Consider the following 18706-nt stretch of genomic DNA (forward strand, 5'->3'; position numbering starts at 1 on the left):
TATCTCTAAAATTTAGTGCTGTTGGAGGCTGCTTTCTTCTTTCTTCCTCTCTTCTTGGTTTATTACAAACCCATAATCTCTTATCTAAAACCCCTGGGACAAGACAAGCTTGGGAGTTCATTATTCATTGAATTTTAAAAAGGTTTGCATACAATCTATTACATAACATCCCCAGTAGGAGCTAAGGCAGCAACCCCTTTTGAACACATTAATATTTTTGCAGCAAATCACATGATACATGACTATCCCTACTAAGAGATTAATAGACTGTAAACTATCTCACATCCAGTTCACTGGGTCAGGCAGTGCTGACAAATAAGTTACCAAAGAACTTCGGACGCTCAGAGTGTTTGGAGTTTGGAATTATAGACAGGCGGTTGTGAATCTACAGTGTTCCTATTCAAAACAGTAAATGCATTTTTCCTAAGGCCCTGGCATACATTCTGACCAGGAGAATTAATTTTAACAAAAGAATATCTCTAATGTCATTTTCAGTATCAGTACGTGCCTGACTCGGAGAACAATGAAAGATCCGTCCTTCATGCCCAGGGCCAACTGAGATCCATCAGGGCTGAAAGCAACGCTTCGAACCGCTTCTTCCATGTTACAGCGGGCGATCAAGGCATGGTCTGCTAGGCTCCACAGCCTAAGCACAGTTCAAAGTCAAAGACAAAACAAAACAACTTCTCATAGTCATCAGCCAGCCCAAGGCCTGTTCACCACTGCGATAATAACAAGAAAGACTGCAGTAACCTCACACCAGTGTCCTTCCTCTTGGCATGTCTGGGAATCTGCGAAAGTGTTTAGCCTATCTTTATGTGATTTTCACCATTTGAAATACCCAGCAAGAAATATAAAAAGAGATAACATTTCCAAAGATCTTGAGATTCATAAAATAAGGAAATTTTAAACACTACTTCACACAAAATTATACTTTTCTCTTTGGAGATTAAAAATTGTTCTGGATTTATACCAATGGCTGTTAATAACACTTATAGGATAAGAAGTACTACTAGATGCTGTTATTGCTTTTTTTTTTTTTTTTAATACGAATTCCCTTCTAGTAACTGTGTTATATAAGCACATACAGATTGAAATACACATTACATTTGCTGGCCTCCTGAGCAAGAAGAAGTATTTTAGATGGAGAAGAACGAATGATACCCCTGCCCAGGATGGTTCCAAAGTTGGCTGTACACAGTCATATGCTGTCACTCCTCATGAGCTCCCTGGGCACCCCACTGCTGATAGGTCCCCTCTTGGTTGGGGCTGGGGCGGGGGGGATACTTCGCCATGCCCCTGGCTGATGAGCACAGCTACTGCTGGAGAGACAGAGGTCAAGTGCAAGTGCCACTAACACAGAATTTTCCGCAGCTCCTTGGAACACCTAATTCAGGCACCTCAAACTGAGAGAACACAAACTAAATATTTGAAGACACAAATAAGGGTTTCCATGTGAGATGCAATTGCGGCATCTGACCTCTCTCTGTTACTACTCTGAAGACAGTCTTCTCTTAACGTGCAAACAACAATATCTGTGAGGGGGTCTGAGAATCTAAGTTCTATGATAAAGAAACACGAGTAAGTCAAATGCGGTGCAATTTCTCTAAATGCATTCCACCTTCAGGAGGGATGGTGGCATGCGCCTTGCATTGCAGGGCTGTGCAGTGAATAGTTTACTGATCCCTTAGGCAGCCTGCACTGTTCAGCCTAAAGCTTATGGTGTGCTTTCAATACCTTGTCCATTATTCATAATCTCATGCTGTTTTTAGCCTTGTACTATTTTAAGCAATGTAAGCTTTGCTTGACTAGCATGAAGAAACCATCACTCCTCAGCAAACTGCACTAATCTTATAAAGCCACTAAGCTAATCTTTATCAAGAAATTATGACTTATACCCTTCCTAAATTTCAATACTCAGTGTAAAAATTCCATTTAAAATTTTAGCCAAATTAATGGTTAAGGAGAGTAATACAAATTCTGGCAGTAAGGGCTCTTTGCAATTCTAAGACTCAACACAGTTGTTAAAATATAAAAGCCAAAAACTTTCTTGAAATCCTTTCTATCTGGATGGGTATGAATCGAGTTTCTTGGGTGTTTGAATAACTTGGCATTGGTTTGGCTCAGAGTAATGGAAAGAAAAGGAACAGAGGAGGAGGAAGTGAGTAAAGAGAAGTATAAGCCAAATAAACATTTATGTCACATGAAGAGATCATTGGAATTGTTTTCACTGATTTTTAGATTGATGAGGCTTTAATGCTCAGTAGAAACTCAAAAATGGTTTTATCTTCAGATTTATGCTTTTCTAATGAGTATACTCATTGCATCTTGATTCGATTCACAAACATACAGAATAAGGGCGGGGGGAGGGTGAGCAGTGACCTTTAGTCTAGTATACAGTGCTCCACTTTAGCTAGTCAAACCCAGAAGCAGTAATCCATCAACTGATTATCAATCAGTCTCTTCCTCTCACTGTCACGGACTCTCTCTGGCCTGCTTGTTGTTGAGCACACTTAAAGCTCAGTAGTACGGAAATACTGGAATCAGTGTAATAGTCTTCATCGCACACTTTCAAATCAGTCTTTCAACAGTCTCAAGAACATTGGAAGCATAATCATTTTGCTCATTTTACTACTGTCGTGTTCTCAAATAACAAGTGATCCATAGCGAGAACACTTGAGGCCCTAAAAACATGGGCATATTTTCTTAGGAACCCGCACTTTCCTTTGATTTGAAGACATTGTAAATTCTCACAGGGAATTTTGAGCAAAGAAAGAATTAATGACTCACTTGCTAAAGACGACTTTGAAAATCAGAATTTCAGTTCTCTTGGTGATGTTTAATCTGTGACTAAACTGATGATGAGTGACTCAGCTGTGAAATTGCCAAGCTGCCTCCAGCAGGACTGAAGGTACGAGGAAGAAACATGATCTTATCACAGATGAGTGCACTCAGCTTACATCTTCAGCTGGAAGAGACCTGGAGGCCAATCTAACCAGCAGTAATGAATTTTCACTTCTAAGAACATTTTCTTGACTTAAGATGGAGCCAAAGAAAGACAGCAACAACAAAAGGTCAAGAAGCCAACTGTTGTTAAGCAAAACGGCTTAACATCCTGTTTGGAAATTGTGAGGTTCTGCACTGTGGGTTATCCTTCTCTTCAAGTAATAAACAAATTTGGGCAAAACCAATCTGTTACCCCAGGGAGGTGAGTGAGGATAGAGCCACCACTGCCGGGGCCTCACCTGACAGAGCGGTCATCGCTGCCTGTCACAGCCAGCGGCTTCTTGGGGTGCAGGGCCAGAGCCCAGAGCTCCCCCTCACAGTGGCCCTGCAGGATCAGCATTGGCTTGTCCCGTTCTCGCACGATCACTTCAAATATCTCACTGTCCTGGGTCCCTGCTAGAAGGCGGTCTGCTTTCCAGCACACACTCCGGATAGAGAGGCCTGACGAAAATAAACGAATAAAATAAATGCATATCTCCACACTATTCACAAATAAAACACCTAAAGTTAATACCCTGTCACCGGGATAGCATCTAAGGCAACACATCTGAACAATGCCTGGGGGGTGGAGAATCAACTCCACACACCACCCTGTGTTATTGACCGCTGCCTTGTCCGTGTTAGTAGTTCCCCCGACCCCTTGTGATTTATTTTGTAAAAGAGTGATTGCTCTTTCCTGTCTGACTTAGGCTAACTGTGTGTTTCTACAGCAGGGTCTATATTAAATACAACATCTTAAAGTGAATATAAGAACGGGAATTGGTCTTTATGAAAACCTAACCCTCTTTGAAACAATTTCCTTCTGATTTGCTATGGAAAAGTTAAATCACTTCAATCTTTAGGATGCTAACATTGTAATAAAATTATACGTGGGTGATACTACAGAACGGTTAATTATCATATTAGGCAAGTTTAGTATGTATTTGATCAGAACCTAGACTCATTCTGCTGGATAAATAGATGCACCATGTCCCAGAAATATGCAAATGAAACTCTAATTTCAGTCTCAGAATACCATCAAACATCTGAAGATGTTTTTCCTCACTGACTTAACGATTTATGGAATCTTCTCTAAAAGCACAGTACTCCCTTTTAAATCCAACCTTCCTTCGTATTATTCCATCCTCTTTAGGCAGATCCCCACTTGCCTGCCTGAGTGTTGATCTGGGCTTCTCTCAGTCTGTTCTATTCCTCACCGGCTACATTATTTACTTACATAGTGAATTTTCTCACGTCTGAATTAGAAATACAGAAGCAATCCCACTTTCATAATTACTTTCAACTACTTAAGGATGTGATAAGCTTTGAGATCTGAGTTGTCTCCCCATCTGGCTTTGTGTCTTTTGTGTAGAAAGTACCAGAAGTCAGAACACCTGGACTTCAGTCCTGCTCTACACCCGATTGGCCAGACACACCAGGGAGAGTCCCCTTTTCTCTGGGGACCAGTTTTTCTCCCCATAAATGCAGATTGTAATTATGGAGACCATGTAATTTATCATCCAAATCAGGACCCCTCTGCAAGTAAAAGTAGGTTCTAAAAATAATTAAATTTACATAAGTTTTAAAAATATTTATTAACCAAGAAAGCAGCTTTACTATATTGAAAAACCTATTAAATAATTCTATCAAAAATATTTTCAAATCTAAAATTATAATGACACTTTATTGCAGAATGAAAGGTCTAGGACAGAGGGACGAATAGGCAGACACACAGAAGATTTTTAGCGCCATGAAACTCCATAGGACCTACAATGGTAGATACATGTTATTATACATGTGTCAAAACTCACAGACTATACAACACCAACAGTGAACCCTAATGTGAGCTTTCGGTGATGATATGTCAATGCAGGTTCATCCACTGTAACCAATGTACCATTCTGGTGGGCAATGTTGATAGGGAGGCTGTGTGTATATGAGGACAGAGGTATATGAGAAATCTCTGTACCTTCCATTCAATTTTGCTGTGAACCTAAAACTGCTCTAAAAAAAATAAAGTCTATTAAAAAAAATCCAGGACAAATGCTGGGACAATATAAGGTTTAACTGGGGGTATCTGGACACCATAACTGAAATCCTCATTTTTTTTTTTTTTAATATTTATTTTTGGCTGTGTTGGGTCTTCACTGCTGTGCACAGGCTTTCTCTAGTTGCGGTGAGCGGGCGCTACTCTTCATTGCAGTGCACGGGCTTCTCATTGCAGTGGCTTCTCTTGTTGTGGAGCATGGGCTCTAGGCATGTGGGCTTCAGTAGTTGTGGCACACAGGCTCAGTAGTTGTGGCTCGCGGGCTCCAGAGCGCAGGCTCAGTAGTTGTGGTGCACGGGCTTAGCTGCTCTGTGGCATGTGGGATCTTCCTGGACCAGGGCTCGAACCCGTGTCTCCTGCATTGGCAGGCGGATTCTTAACCACCGCGCCACCAGGGAAGTTCCTGAAATCCTCATCTTAACTCACTGTGGTCTTGAAAGCATCCAATGAGATAATGAATTTATTTACAAAAAGTTTTTTTTTTTAAAGTACAAGGCTATTATTACATGAGAGAACTCTCTTTACTTCCTGCTCTGAATTCATTGTTATGTGTCTTGAAATGGAAGGAGACAGCACACAGGCAGATTTATTATTCCTGCTGTGAGCAGTAAGTAGGGATACCTTGGCAACGGCTAGTTCAGGGTCACTCAGAATCCTCCACTGCAAACATCACGACGGGCTTTCAAGGTTGAAAAGGACAGATGTGTGGGGAAAGCAGTCGGGATAAGATGGCAGGCTGACAGGGCAGGAAGCTCAGCTAAGAAGGAAACAATCCTTTTGCTACTGTCCCTTTCTCGTCCTTATCTTTTTCCCACGCCTTATTATTAACATGTTCTTATTTTCTCTAGGAAGGGGGTGAATTTGTTGTCTCCCCAGCAGGCTTTGCATCATCTACAATTTTATTACAGGAAAGGTATAATACTTTGTTCTTCAGAAATAGGAAGTAAATAGGGATATTAATTATATTCCAAAATTGGCAAAAAAAAATCAAAGAATTTACTAGTTTATTATATTCATTGTCCATTTCCTCTCACTAATGTCTGTGAAAACAAGAGATTTCTCAGTTTTATACACTGCTGTATCCTCAGTACCTAGCACAGTGTCTGGCATGTGGTAGATGCTCAATAAGAATTGATGAATGAATAAAATAAAACATTCAAATCAAACACTTCTTGAGTCTTGGAGATACCAAGAAATAAAAGACAACATCTCCATCCTCAATGAGACCGTTCAAAGAAGGAGGGATATATTCATTCATTTATACAAAAAATTTTTATTGAGCACCTATTACATGCCCAAGACTGGAGCTTGAACAGTAAACAAGCCAGGCTCATGCCCTCATGGATTCTGCATTCTAAGGAGGAGCCAGACATTTGTAAGCAGAGATATATATATTCATTGTATGAATATACAATAGGGAAAGGACCGTCTCTTCCATAAATGGTGTTGGGAAAACTAGACAGCCACATGCAAAAGAAACATATAAAAATAAACTAAAAATGGATTAAAGACTTGAACATAAGAGCTGAAACCATAAAACTCCTAGATGAAAACATAGGTGGTAAGCTCTTTGACATCAGTCTTGGCTATAATTTTTTGGCTCTGACACCAAAAGCAAAAACAACAAAAGCAAAAGTAAACAAGTGAGACTACATCAAACTAGAAAGCTTCTGCATAGCAAAGGAAACCATCTACAAAATGGTAACGCAACCTACCAAATGGGAGAAGATATTTGCAAATCATACAACTGATAAGGGGTTAATATCCAAAATATATAGAGAACTCATACAACTCAATAGCAATAAACCCCAAACAATGTGATTAAAAAAATGGGCAGAGGATCTGAATAGACATTTTTCCAAAGAAGACATACAGATAGTCAACAGATACATGAAAAGATGCTCCACATCCCTAATCATCAGAGAACTGCAAATCAAAACCACAATGAGGGAATTCCTTGGAGGTCCAGCGGTTAGGACTCCGTGCTTCCACTGCAGGGGGCAGGGGTTTGATCCCTGGTTGGGGGACTAAGACCCTGCAAGCTGCATGGTGCAGCCAAAACAACAAAAACAAAAAACAAAAACCATAATGAGATATTATCTCATACTTATTACAATGGCTATTATTTTTTCAAAAAGACAAGAAATAACAAGTGTTGGCAAGAATGTGGGGCAAAGGGAACCCTTGGGCACTGTGGGAATGTAAATTGGTACAGCCACTATGGGTAACACCATGGAGGCTCCTCAAAAATTAAAAATAGAACTACTGTATGATCCAACACTTCTGCTTCCGAAGCAAACAAAAACACTAACTCTAAAAGGTATCTGCACCCCCATGTTCACTGCAACATTACGCACAATAGCCATGACATGCAAACAACCTAAGCGTCCATCAATGGATAAAGAAAATGTGATATATACGTATACAATAGAATATCATTCAGCTACAAAAAAAGGAATTATTGCTATTTGGGACAACATGGGTGACTTTTGAGGGCATACTGCTAAGCGAAATAAGTCAGACAGAGAAAGACAAATATTGTATGATCTCACTTTTATGTGGAATCTAAAATATAAAAGTAAAAACAAACCTCCAAAACTCACATATACAGAGAACAAGATTGGTGATTGCCAGAGGCAGGGGTGGGCAGTAGGCAAAATGGGTGAAGGTAGTCAAAGGCACAAACTTCCAGTTATAAAATAAATAGGTCCTGGGGGTGTAATGTACAGCATGATGAACATGTACAATGTACATTTAGTAATACTGTAATGTATATTTGAAAGTAGCTAATGTATCTTGAAAGTGGATTTTAAAAGTTTTCATCATAAGAAAAAAAATTTGTAACTGTGTGGTGATGTACATTAACTAGGCTTATTGTGGTCATCACTTTGAGACAAATATGTACATTATGTATAGACAATACATATATAATATTATATGTAATATAATATATATAATATATATATACACTGTATATAATCATTATGTTGTATACCTGAAACTGTTATATGTCAATTATATCAGTAAAAATGATATATACATACATATATACAGCTATATATATATATACACATCTTATATATCTTAGCAATGTTACATATTTTAACTGTTATCAAAATACTCAAAGCACAATCCTTTTATAATTCCATTGACTGTCCTAAAGACTCACCCTTTCCAAGCAGGCCTGGCACCCAAGGCGCTACTACAAGCATGAACAGGCCAGTTCTTCCCGTTTTCCTCCAACAGTGTGTCCCATCCCCTAAGACTAAATGGCTTGAAAACAGAATTTCTCCCAAAGGACCAGCACTGTATTTGATCCAGTGTACAAACATTTTTCTCCCCACCACCCCCACTATTTTTTAACTTCTTGTTTGGGGAACAAATTCAGAAAGGTCAAGAATATTATAACAAACAACCCATCACATGGAATCAATGTGTTAACATTTTAAAAATATTTGCTTTGTCTTTAAGAGGTTTAGAACAAAAAAGAAGCTTCCACCTCAGCCTAGACTGATGAGGCAGCCCAGCTGCACAGCACCCAGCTGTGTTTTCAGACTGTGCCCAGGGAGTTCTTGGATTCCTAGAAGAGCTGCAGGGGCCTGGCAAGGAGAGCACAGGGAAATGAGGGGCGAGAGGCAGAGTCTGAGGATCCAACCCCTGCTTCTCCCTCAACAACTCACAGTCTGTGTTTTCTAGCAGATTTCATTTGAAAAAAGCGTTCCACTGAACTAACCAACAAAAGGGAGAAGCTTTACACGTGGCAAAGGCAATGAAGTTAAACTGATACGGATTATTGCTGACTAAGTAGGGGCAGGGGAAGAAGGAGAGCGAGAGAACCAGGGGAGGAGTCATTTCATTTTCATTGTTTGCAACATAAACCTAATGAGCTGTGAACATTTTCTCTGGAGAACAACTCAGGCTCTCCACAAACACTCAGTTCTTCAAAGAGATAAATTGGATTTTGTCACATCAGACAAGTCGACCCCAGGGGTCTACCTACAGAGACAGACAGGATGCTAGGCCACTCTCACTTCCCAGAGAACCATTTAAAATAGGAATGATTTCCTAAGGCCACCTCAGTGGGTAGAGAGCTGTATTCAAGTTTCCTAATAACGTCCCGTTTAGGAACGTTATTGGTCACCTCGGGCTGGCCGAGGTGACCATTGCACTGGGAAGTATTAAGTTGGCTTTGTTTCTTTATCTTCTGCTCTGGGAGTCAGACAAATATAAGGTATTATTTGGACCACGGTTAGAAATCCACCAAGAGTGAAAAGAGAGCCAGGGAAAACCATCCTAATTATTTTAAACTACAGAAATTCTCCTTTCTTGTTAAAAAGTGCATGTTTCAGAGACTTTTGACAGAATGAACTGAAGGCATTTTGCTGAATTGGTGAGGGGTGCACATTTTGGACACGGGGGCCTTCTCTGCCACTCATTCCACTATGAGAAATGTGGGGTTCTGGCCTGTGCTTAGTCCAGACAGCCAGCAGATGGCAGTAGAGAGCAACCACCCACCTCAACATAAAAATCCTAGAGGCTAAGATCAAATTCTCACCAGCCCTTTGCCCGGATTTTATATTCAGACCAGGGAGTGGGAAACAGTATCCTTTCAATCTTCTCTGTGACAGTCCTGAAACCTGGGCATGGGAGATCTAGTCCATGAGTGTCATGAGTATCAACACAGACCTAAGGGACATTGCTTATTTTCCACTAGTTCATTGAATGGTTAAGTACATGGACTGGATTTATATCCCAGCTCTGTGACATGGCAAGTATTTAACCTTTCAAAGCTTCAGTTGTCCTACCTGTAAATTGCAGAGAATATTAGCACTCACACATCACAGCACTGTTACGAGGATTCAATGCAATCATATATTTAAACACTTGACCCGACCAGAGCCTCCCATCAAGCCCCTTAGATAGCCTCAACCACCAGAGGGCAGACAACAGAAGCAAGAAAAACTACAATCCTGCAGCCTGTGGACCAAAAACCACAGTTACAGAAAGATAGAGAAGATGAAAAGGCAGAGGGCTATGTACCAGATGAAGGAACAAGAAAAAACCCCAGAAAAACAACTAAATGAAGTGGAGATAGGCAACCTTCCAGAAAAAGAATTCAGAATAATGATAGTGAAGATGATCCAGGACCTCGGAATAAGAATGGAGGCAAAGATTGAGAAGATGCAAGAAATGATTAACAAAGACCTAGAAGAATTAAAGAACAAACAAACAGAGATGACCAATACAATAACTGAAATGAAAACTACACTAGAAGGATTCAATAGCAGAATAACTGAGGCAGAAGAACGGATAAGTGACCTGGAAGACAGAATGGTGGAATTCACTGCTGTGGAACAGACTAAAGAAAAAAGAATGAAAAGAAATGAAGACAGCCTAAGAGACCTCTGGGACAACATGAAACGCAACAACATTCGCATTATAGGGGTCCCAGAAGGAGAAGAGAGAGAGAAAGGACCAGAGAAAATATTTGAAGAGATTATAGTCGAAAACTTCCCTAACATGGGAAAGGAAATAGCCACCCAAGTCCAAGAAGCGCAGAGAGTCCCATACAGAATAAACCCAAGGACAAACACGCCGAAACACATAGTAATCAAAGTGGCAAAAATTAAAGACAAAGAAAAATTATTGAAAGCAGCAAGGGAAAAACGACAAATAACATACAAGGGAACTCCCATAAGGTTAACAGCTGATTTCTCAGCAGAAACTCTGAAAGCCAGAAGGGAGTGGCATGATATACTTAAAGTGATGAAAGGGAAGAACCTACAACCAAGATTACTCTACCCGGCAAGGATCTCATTTAGATTTGATGGAGAAATCAAAAGCTTTACAGACAAGCAAAAGCTAAGAGAATTCAGCACCACCAAACCAGCTCTACAACAAATGCTAAAGGAACTTCTCTAAGTGGAAACACAAGAGAAGAAAAGGACCTACAAAAACAAACCCAAAACAATTAAGAAAATGGTCATAGGAATATACATATTGATAATTACCTTAAACGTGAATGGATTAAATGCCCCAACCAAAAGACATAGACTGGCTGAATGGATACAAAAACAAGACCCATATATATGCTGTCTACAAGAGACCCACTTTAGACCTAGGGACACATACAGACTGAAAGTGAGGGGATGGAAAAAGATATTCCATGCAAATGGAAATCAAAAGAAAGCTGGAGTAGCTATACTCATATAAGATAAAATAGACTTTAAAATAAAGAATGTTACAAGAGACAAGGAAGGACACTACATAATGATCCAGGGATCAATCCAAGAAGAAGATATAACAATTATAAATATATATGCACCCAACATAGGAGCACCTCAATACATAAGGCAACTGCTAACAGCTATGAAAGAGGAAATCGACAGTAACACAATAATAGTGGGGGACTTTAACACCTCACTTACACCAATGGACAGATCATCCAAAATGAAAATAAATAAGGAAACAGAAGCTTTAAATGACACAATAGACCAGATAGATTTAATTGATATATATAGGACATTCCATCCAAAAACAGCAGATTACACGTTCTTCTCAAGTGCGCATGGAACATTCTCCAGGATAGATCACATCTTGGGTCACAAATCAAGCCTCAGTAAATTTAAGAAAATTGAAATCATATCAAGCATCTTTTCTGACCACAACGCTATGAGATTAGAAATGAATTACAGGGAAAAAAACATAAAAAAGACAAACACATGGAGGCTAAACAATACATTACTAAATAACCAAGAGATCACTGAAGAAATCAAAGAGGAAATAAAAAAATACCTAGAGACAAATGACAATGAAAACACGACGACCCAAAACCTATGGGATGCAGCAAAAGCGGTTCTAAGAGGGAAGTTTATAGCTATACAAGCCTACCTCAAGAAACAAGAAAAATCTCAAGTAAACAATCTAACCTTACACCTAAAGAAACTAGAGAAAGAAGAACAAACAAAACCCAAAGTGAGCAGAAGGAAAGAGATCATAAAGATCAGAGCAGAAATAAATGAAATAGAAACAAAGAAAACAATAGCAAAGATCAATAAAACTAAAAGTTGGTTCTTTGAGAAGATAAACAAAATTGATAAGCCATTAGCCAGACTCATCAAGAAAAAGAGGGAGAGGACTCAAATCAATAAAATCAGAAATGAAAAAGGAGAAGTTACAACAGACACCGCAGAAATACAAAGCATCCTAAGAGACTACTACAAGCAACTCTATGCCAATAAAATGGACAACCTGGAAGAAATGGACAAATTCTTAGAAAGGTATAACCTTCCAAGACTGAATCAGGAAGAAACAGAAAATATGAACAGACCAATCACAAGTAATGAAATTGAAACTGTGATTAAAAATCTTCCAACAAACAAAAGTCCAGGACCAGATGGCTTCACAGGTGAATTCTATCAAACATTTAGAGAAGAGCTAACACCCATCCTTCTCAAACTCTTCCAAAAAACTGCAGAGGAAGGAACACTCCCAAACTCATTCTATGAGGCCACCATCACCCTGATACCAAAACCAGACAAAGACACTACAAAAAAAGAAAATTACAGACCAATATCACTGATGAATATAGATGCAAAAATCCTCAACAAAATACTAGCAAACAGAATCCAACAACACATTAAAAGGATCATACACCACCATCAAGTGGGATTTATCCCAGGGATGCAAGGATTCTTCAATATACGCAAATCAATCAATGTGATACACCATATTAACAAATTGAAGAATAAAAACCATATGATCATCTCAATAGATGCAGAAAAAGCTTTTGACAAAATTCAACACCCATTTATGATAAAAACTCTCCAGAAAGTGGGAGTAGAGGGAACCTACCTCAACATAATAAAGGCCATATATGACAAACCCACAGCAAACATCATTCTCAATGGTGAAAAACTGAAAGCATTTCCTCTAAGATCAGGAACGACACAAGGATGTCCACTCTCACCACTATTATTCAACATAGTTCTGGAAGTCCTAGCCACGGCAATCAGAGAAGAAAAAGAAATAAAAGGAATACAAATTGGAAAAGAAGAAGTAAAACTGTCACTGTTTGCGGATGACATGATACTATACATAGAGAATCCTAAAACTGCCACCAGAAAACTGCTAGAGCTAATTAATGAATATGGTAAAGTTGCAGGATACAAAATTAATGCACAGAAATCTCTTGCATTCCTATACACTAATGATGAAAAATCTGAAAGAGAAATTATGGAAACACTCCCATTTACCATTGCAACAAAAAGAATAAAATACCTAGGAATAAACCTACCTAGGGAGACAAAAGACCTGTATGCAGAAAACTATAAGACACTGATGAAAGAAATTAAAGATGATACCAACAGATGGAGAGATATACCATGTTCTTGGATTGGAAGAATCAATATTGTGAAAATGAGTATACTACCCAAAGCAATCTACAGGTTCAATGCAATCCCTATCAAATTACCAATGGCATTTTTTACGGAGCTAGAACAAATCATCTTAAAATTTGTATGGAGACACAAAAGACCCCGAATAGCCAAAGCAGTCTTGAGGCAAAAAAATGGAGCTGGTGGAATCAGACTCCCTGACTTCAGACTATACTACAAAGCTACAGTAATCAAGACAATATGGTACTGGCACAAAAACAGAAACATAGATCAATGGAACAAGATAGAAAGCCCAGAGATTAACCCACGCACCTATGGTCAACTAATCTATGACAAAGGAGGCAAAGATATACAATGGAGAAAAGACAGTCTCTTCAATAAGTGGTGCTGGGAAAACTGGACAGCTACATGTAAAAGAATGAAATTAGAATACTCCCTAACACCATACACAAAAGTAAACTCAAAATGGATTAGAGACCTAAATGTAAGACTGGACACTATAAAACTCTTAGAGGAAAACATAGGCAGAACACTCTTTGACATAAATCACAGCAAGATCTTTTTTGATCCACCTCCTAGAGTAATGGAAATAAAAACAAAAATAAACAAGTGGGACCTAATGAAACTTCAAAGCTTTTGCACAGCAAAGGAAACCATAAACAAGACGAAAAGACAACCCTCAGAATGGGAGAAAATATTTGCAAATGAATCAACGGACAAAGGATTAATCTCCAAAATATATAAACAGCTCATTCAGCTCAATATCAAAGAAACAAACACCCCAATCCAAAAATGGGCAGAAGACCTAAATAGACATTTCTCCAAAGAAGACATACAGACGGCCACGAAGCACGTGAAAAGATGCTCAACATCACTAATTATTAGAGAAATGCAAATCAAAACTACAATGAGGTATCACCTCACTCCTGTTAGAATGGGCATCATCAGAAAATCTACAAACAATAAATGCTGGAGAGGATGTGGAGAAAAGGGAAACCTCTTGCACTGTTGGCGGGAATGTAAATTGATACAGCCACTATGGAGAACAATATGGAGGTTCCTTAAAAAACTAAAAATAGAATTACCATATGACCCAGCAATCCCACTACTGGGCATATACCCAGAGAAAACCGTAATTCAAAAAGACACATGCACCCGAATGTTCATTGCAGCACTATTTACAATAGCCAGGTCATGGAAGCAACCTAAATGCCCATCAACAGACGAATGGATAAAGAAGATGTGGTACGTATATACAAAGGAATATTACTCAGCCATAAAAAGGAACAAAATTGAGTCATTTGTTGAGACGTGGATGGATCTAGAGTCTGTCATACAGAGTGAAGTAAGTCAGAAAGAGAAAAACAAATATCGTATATTAATGCATGTATGTGGAACCTAGAAAAATGGTACAGATGAGCCAGTTTGCAGGGCAGAAGTTGAGACACAGATGTAGAGAATGGACATATGGACAGCAAGGGGGGAAAACTGCGGTGAGGTGGGGATGGTAGTGTGCTGAATTGGGCGATTGGGATTGACATGTATACACTGATGTGTATAAAATTGATGCCTAATAAGAAACTGCAGTATAAAAAAACAAACAAAACAACTAATACTAAACTTTCATTGGGTTATTTGTATGGAAATATGTTAATATAAATGTTTCAGACATTACATGAAATTTCTAAAAATCTTATATTTGTATTTGTATGGAAATATGTATGGAAATATGTTAATATAAATGTTTCAGACATTAAAAAACAAAAACAAAAACAAAAAACACTTGACCCAGTGTCTGGTACTTAGGAAACTAATCAATAAATATCAGTTGTTATTATTTTTAACCAGCAGGTTTTTATTAAGTTCACATCTCAATGGAGAACACCTTGCTGTGCGTGTGGTCAGATTCCATCCCCAGGCAGGGTCAGCACCAGGAGCTATGAAGTTGCTGCTTTTGCCTTTCCTTGAGTCTCTTAGTTACATCCTTGGGTTACAACTTATTTGTGTTGTTTGTTACCATTTTTTAAAATAGATCTTTATTGGAGTATAATTGCTTCACAATACTGTGTTAGTTTCTGTTGCACACCAAAGTGAATCAGCCATATGCATACATATGTCTCCATATCCCCTCCCTCTTGAGCCTCCCTCCCACCCTCTTTATCCCGTAGGTCATTTTGATGTGCTAGCACTGCCGACTCTCAGAAGGAAAGGCTATATCTGACAAAGAGAACTCTTTGGGGAATAAAATGGTTTTTTTCCCTCAATTGTTTGGCCCAAGAAGGGAAGACTGACAGCTGGGAGGGGCTTGGTATTGATACTTATTAGCGTTCTTAAATCTGGTGCACTGAGGCCTGATATATGGTAAAGGGCCAAGAGCAGTTGCTCCAACACTTACTGTCCATCAGAACCTACATAGAAAGTGTTTTTAAAACAGGGATGCCCAGGGAATTCCCTGGCGGTCCAGTGGTTAGGACTCTGTGCTTTCACTGCTGAGGGGGCGGCTTCGATCCCTGGTCAGGGAAATAAGATCTCCACAAGCCTCGCAGCGTGGGCAAAAACAAAACAAAACAAAACATGGATGCCTGGACCCTACTCAGAAATTCCTCTCAATTGCTCTGGAGTGGAGCTAGGCATAGTTATTTTTAGCTCACCAGGGCTGAGAACCACTTGTTGAGAACCAACCACTACCAAGCTGTTCCCAAACTACTGTGTGTTCTCAGACTTTAGTCAGACTGCTGAAAATTCAGATTTCCAGGCTGATTCTAATGCAGTGGTTCTTCAACCAAACATTGGAAAACTCCACTCCAGTAGATTAGAAAGCTGAAGCCCTGACGAGCAGATAGCCAAAAATAAGTGTAACTTTGAGAAATCTTTTTGGAGTCAAACAAGCAAGTTCTGTAAATGGGCAGGAATGGTTCTCCCAGACATTCCCAGCCCTGCACCCAGAGCTTTGCACATGTGCCCAGGAAGGCTCACAGTGACTCAGGAGGAGGCCCTCGGACAGCACCAGGCCGTAGATGGGGACAGGAAATATATAAATGAGGACATTACAGCACAGTTTACCTTATTTGTCCCAAGTCCCAGAGCGAGCAGGTGATGGAGATAAAATGAGGATTCAGGCAGTGCAAGTCTGGAGCAAACTCTCTTCCCCACAAAGGTATTTCCCTTCTCTGCAGATGTGCACCCAGGACATGGTACCAAAGATCAAACAAGAGAGCATGATGGCCTTCTCCTATCAATCAATCTTATTAAAGGTGCAGTACTAAGAAGCGCTCCAGGTAAAAGGTAATAAAAGGACAAGAGGGAGAGAGATTTCACTCAGAGGGAAGAGGGAGCTGCTTGTAAATTTTGGAGATTAATCCTTTGTCATTTACTTCATTTGCAAATATTTTCTCCCATTCTGAGGGTTGTCTTTTGGTCTTGTTTATGGTTTCCTTTGCTGTGCAAAAGCTTTTAAGTTTCATTAGGTCCCATTTGTTTATTTTAGTTTTTATTTCCATTTCTCTAGGAGGTGGGTCAAAAAGGATCTTGTTGTGATTTATGTCATAGAGTGTTCTGCCTATGTTTTCCTCTTAGAGTTGTAGAGTGTCTGGCCTTACATTTAGGTCTTTAATCCATTTTGAGTTTATTTTTGTGTATGGTGTTGGGGAGTGTTCTAATTTCATACTTTTACATGTAGCTGTCCAGTTTTCCCAGCACCACTTATTGAAGAGGCTGTCTTTTCTCCACTGTATATTCTTGCCATGCAACTCAATATCAAAAAAACAAACAACCCAATCCAAAAATGGGCAGAAGACCTAAATAGATATTTCTCCAAAGAAGATATACAGACTGCCAACAAACACATGAAAGAATGTTCAACATCATTAATCATTAGAGAAATGCAAATCAAAACTACAATGAGATATCATCTCACACCAGTCAGAATGGCCACCATCAATAAATGTACAAACAATAAATGCTGGAGAGGGTGTGGAGAAAAGGGAACCCTCCTGCACTGTTGGTGGGAATGTAAATTGATACAGCCACTATGGAGAACAGTATGGAGGTTCCTTAAAAAACTAAAAATAGAACTATCATACGACCCAGCAATCCCACTACTGGGCATATACCCAGAGAAAACCATAATTCAAAAAGAGTCATGTACCACAATGTTCATTGCAGCTCTATTTACAATAGCCAGGACATGGAAGCAACCTAAGTGTCCATCAACAGATGAATGGATAAAGAAGATGTGGCACATATATACAATGGAATATTACTCAGCCATAAAAAGAAACGAAATTGAGTTATTTGTAGTGAGGTGGATGGACCTAGAGACTGTCATACAGAGTGAAGTTAAGTCAGAAAGAGAAAAACAAATACCATATGCTAACACATATATATGGAATCTAAGAGAAAAAAAAAAGGTCATGAAGAATCTAGGGGCAAGACAGGAATAAAGACACAGACCTACTAGAGAATGGACTTGAGGATATGGGGAGGGGGAAGGGTAAGCTGGGAAAAGTGAGAGAGTGGCATGGGCATATATACACTACCAAACATAAAATAGATAGCTAGTGAGAAGCAACTGCATAGCACAGAGAGATCAGCTCGGTGCTCTGTGACGACCTAGAGGGGTGGGAAAGGGAGGGTGGGAGGGAGGGAGACGCAAGAGGGAAGAGATATGGGAACATGTGTATATGTATAACTGATTCACTTTGTTATAAAGCAGAAACTAACACACCATTGTAAAGCAATTATACTCCAATAAAGATGTTAAAAAAAAAAGAATCAAATCAAAAAAACAAAAAAGAGGGAAGAGGGAGTGTTGGGAGGGGGTGTGGGAAAACTGCAGGGCCCCCCCCAGCAGGGGGTGGCTGAGGCACCTAGGGAGTCTGGAGGTGGGCCAGGGGCTCTGGCGGCCTAGGGTAATGTGGAAGGCAGAGTTCGGAACCTAAGGGAAACAAGAGGGAGGGAAGGCGTGCATCTCCCCAGGGATTCGTGAGCACCAATGACTGGGGAACAGGATTGGCTTTATGATTCACAGAGCCCAGTACAAAATGGAAATGTGGGGTCCCCTTGTTCAAAAATGATTAAGAATTTCAAGATGATGACAGCAAGCACTAAACCAAGTGTAGGGCCCTCCTGCAAGTAGGCAGAGCTCATGCCCCAGGAGCCAGCCGTGCCTGGGGACCCCCAGAGCTGCTGCAGGAAATACGGGATCCTGCATGCAGAGCACCTAGCACAAAGCACCACGAGCCTGCAGCATGAAGTGCCCAAGGCCTGCTGCTCCTGT

General features: G+C 39.7%; 1 protein-coding gene across 1 annotated transcript in view; it reads right to left on the reverse strand.

Annotated features, from left to right (window-relative positions):
* The window catches only part of EML6 (EMAP like 6), a 364638-nt gene that overhangs the window by 119730 nt on the left and 226202 nt on the right, over positions 1-18706 (reverse strand). Inside the window, exons 8-9 of the mRNA XM_057558732.1 lie at positions 3246-3447; positions 509-646 (exon numbers count right to left, since the gene is read on the reverse strand). Coding sequence (XP_057414715.1) covers positions 509-646; positions 3246-3447 — 340 coding nt within the window. The remainder of the gene's footprint in view (positions 1-508; positions 647-3245; positions 3448-18706) is intronic.

This window comes from Balaenoptera acutorostrata, chromosome 12 (genome assembly GCF_949987535.1).
Source record: "Balaenoptera acutorostrata chromosome 12, mBalAcu1.1, whole genome shotgun sequence".
NCBI classification, from domain to species: Eukaryota; Metazoa; Chordata; class Mammalia; order Artiodactyla; family Balaenopteridae; genus Balaenoptera; species Balaenoptera acutorostrata.